Below are 1,016 nucleotides of genomic sequence, written 5' to 3'. Positions count from 1 at the left end.
ACACAGAATATGAAGAATATTAAAAACATTAGGAGTCAGCTGTCTTCGGCAGTCCTTAAGGTACCAGCACAATAACACAATCAGCAAAATATCGTCTAATTATCGTTATCGATAAAATCCCATAAAATATCTCGATATAATTTTTTGTCAATATCGCACACCCCTAATTCGCACATGTATTTTTTCTTATATGGAGAAATCTGATATTTGGATACAGTTTTTGGTTTGCATGTTATTGATCCCACACCTAGCTATTTAACACACTGGATTATATAGATATGATATTTAAAATATTTAAAATATCATTGTAAAATATCAAGATGACAGGGTGGACCAGCACATGACGGGGTGGGCAGAACACACACATGTTATGAAAAGCCAAAATCTCAAAAATGACCAATGCATGAAAAAACAATATTCTTTCTATGATTTTAATGTTTAATATATGAATAATATCACAGGTGGTGAGGTTGGAGATGACGTGGAGGGCGCTGAGGCGCAGTCACACCGACAGTGCAGTGAAGTTTGAAAAGAGTCTCAAGCCCTTCATGAAATCCCTGAATGAGGGCGACGGTGAGTGTTTGTCATGAGCTGTCTGGTGTGGACGCTGAGTGAGTTTCCAACGAGTGTTGTGTGTGATAGACGCCGTGGTGTCGGGGCCGCTGTCTCTGCCGCACATGGAGCCGCTGCTGAGGCTGATGGAGGGCGAGGACAGCATGGAGTCCACCGACAGAGGCTGCCAGCTGCTCTACAACCTGCTGCAGTCGGCACGCAACGCCGCGCTACACGCTAACGACTGCACGCAACACGCTCACGGCCTGCTCTCCGGTACACACACATCAGCCAAATGCTCTCAGTGGAAACTAGCTAAAGCCTGCACTGAACGATATTTGTGCAGAAACTATTTTCACTCAGAAATTGCTAGCAAATTTTACAAATAATTACAAAGGAACAGCAAGTAACACTTGTAAAATGTATTCAAGTAATCTTTATTTACAATGTAAAACTTTGTATAT

General features: G+C 41.8%; 1 protein-coding gene across 5 annotated transcripts in view; it reads left to right on the top strand.

The window, feature by feature from the left end:
* The window catches only part of LOC107685029 (breast cancer anti-estrogen resistance protein 3-like), a 27,155-nt gene that overhangs the window by 20,877 nt on the left and 5,262 nt on the right, over nucleotides 1-1,016 (top strand). For all 5 annotated transcript variants that reach the window (XM_016481446.1, XM_016481445.1, XM_016481444.1 and 2 more), the window contains one exon: nucleotides 643-828. In XM_016481446.1, coding sequence (XP_016336932.1) covers nucleotides 643-828 — 186 coding nt within the window. The remainder of the gene's footprint in view (nucleotides 1-642; nucleotides 829-1,016) is intronic.

This window comes from Sinocyclocheilus anshuiensis, unplaced genomic scaffold, assembly GCF_001515605.1.
Source record: "Sinocyclocheilus anshuiensis isolate Anshui unplaced genomic scaffold, SAMN03320099.WGS_v1.1 scaffold565, whole genome shotgun sequence".
NCBI classification, from domain to species: Eukaryota; Metazoa; Chordata; class Actinopteri; order Cypriniformes; family Cyprinidae; genus Sinocyclocheilus; species Sinocyclocheilus anshuiensis.
The sequence above is the reverse complement of the archived record's forward strand: the minus strand, read 5'-3'. Positions and strand labels throughout refer to the sequence as shown.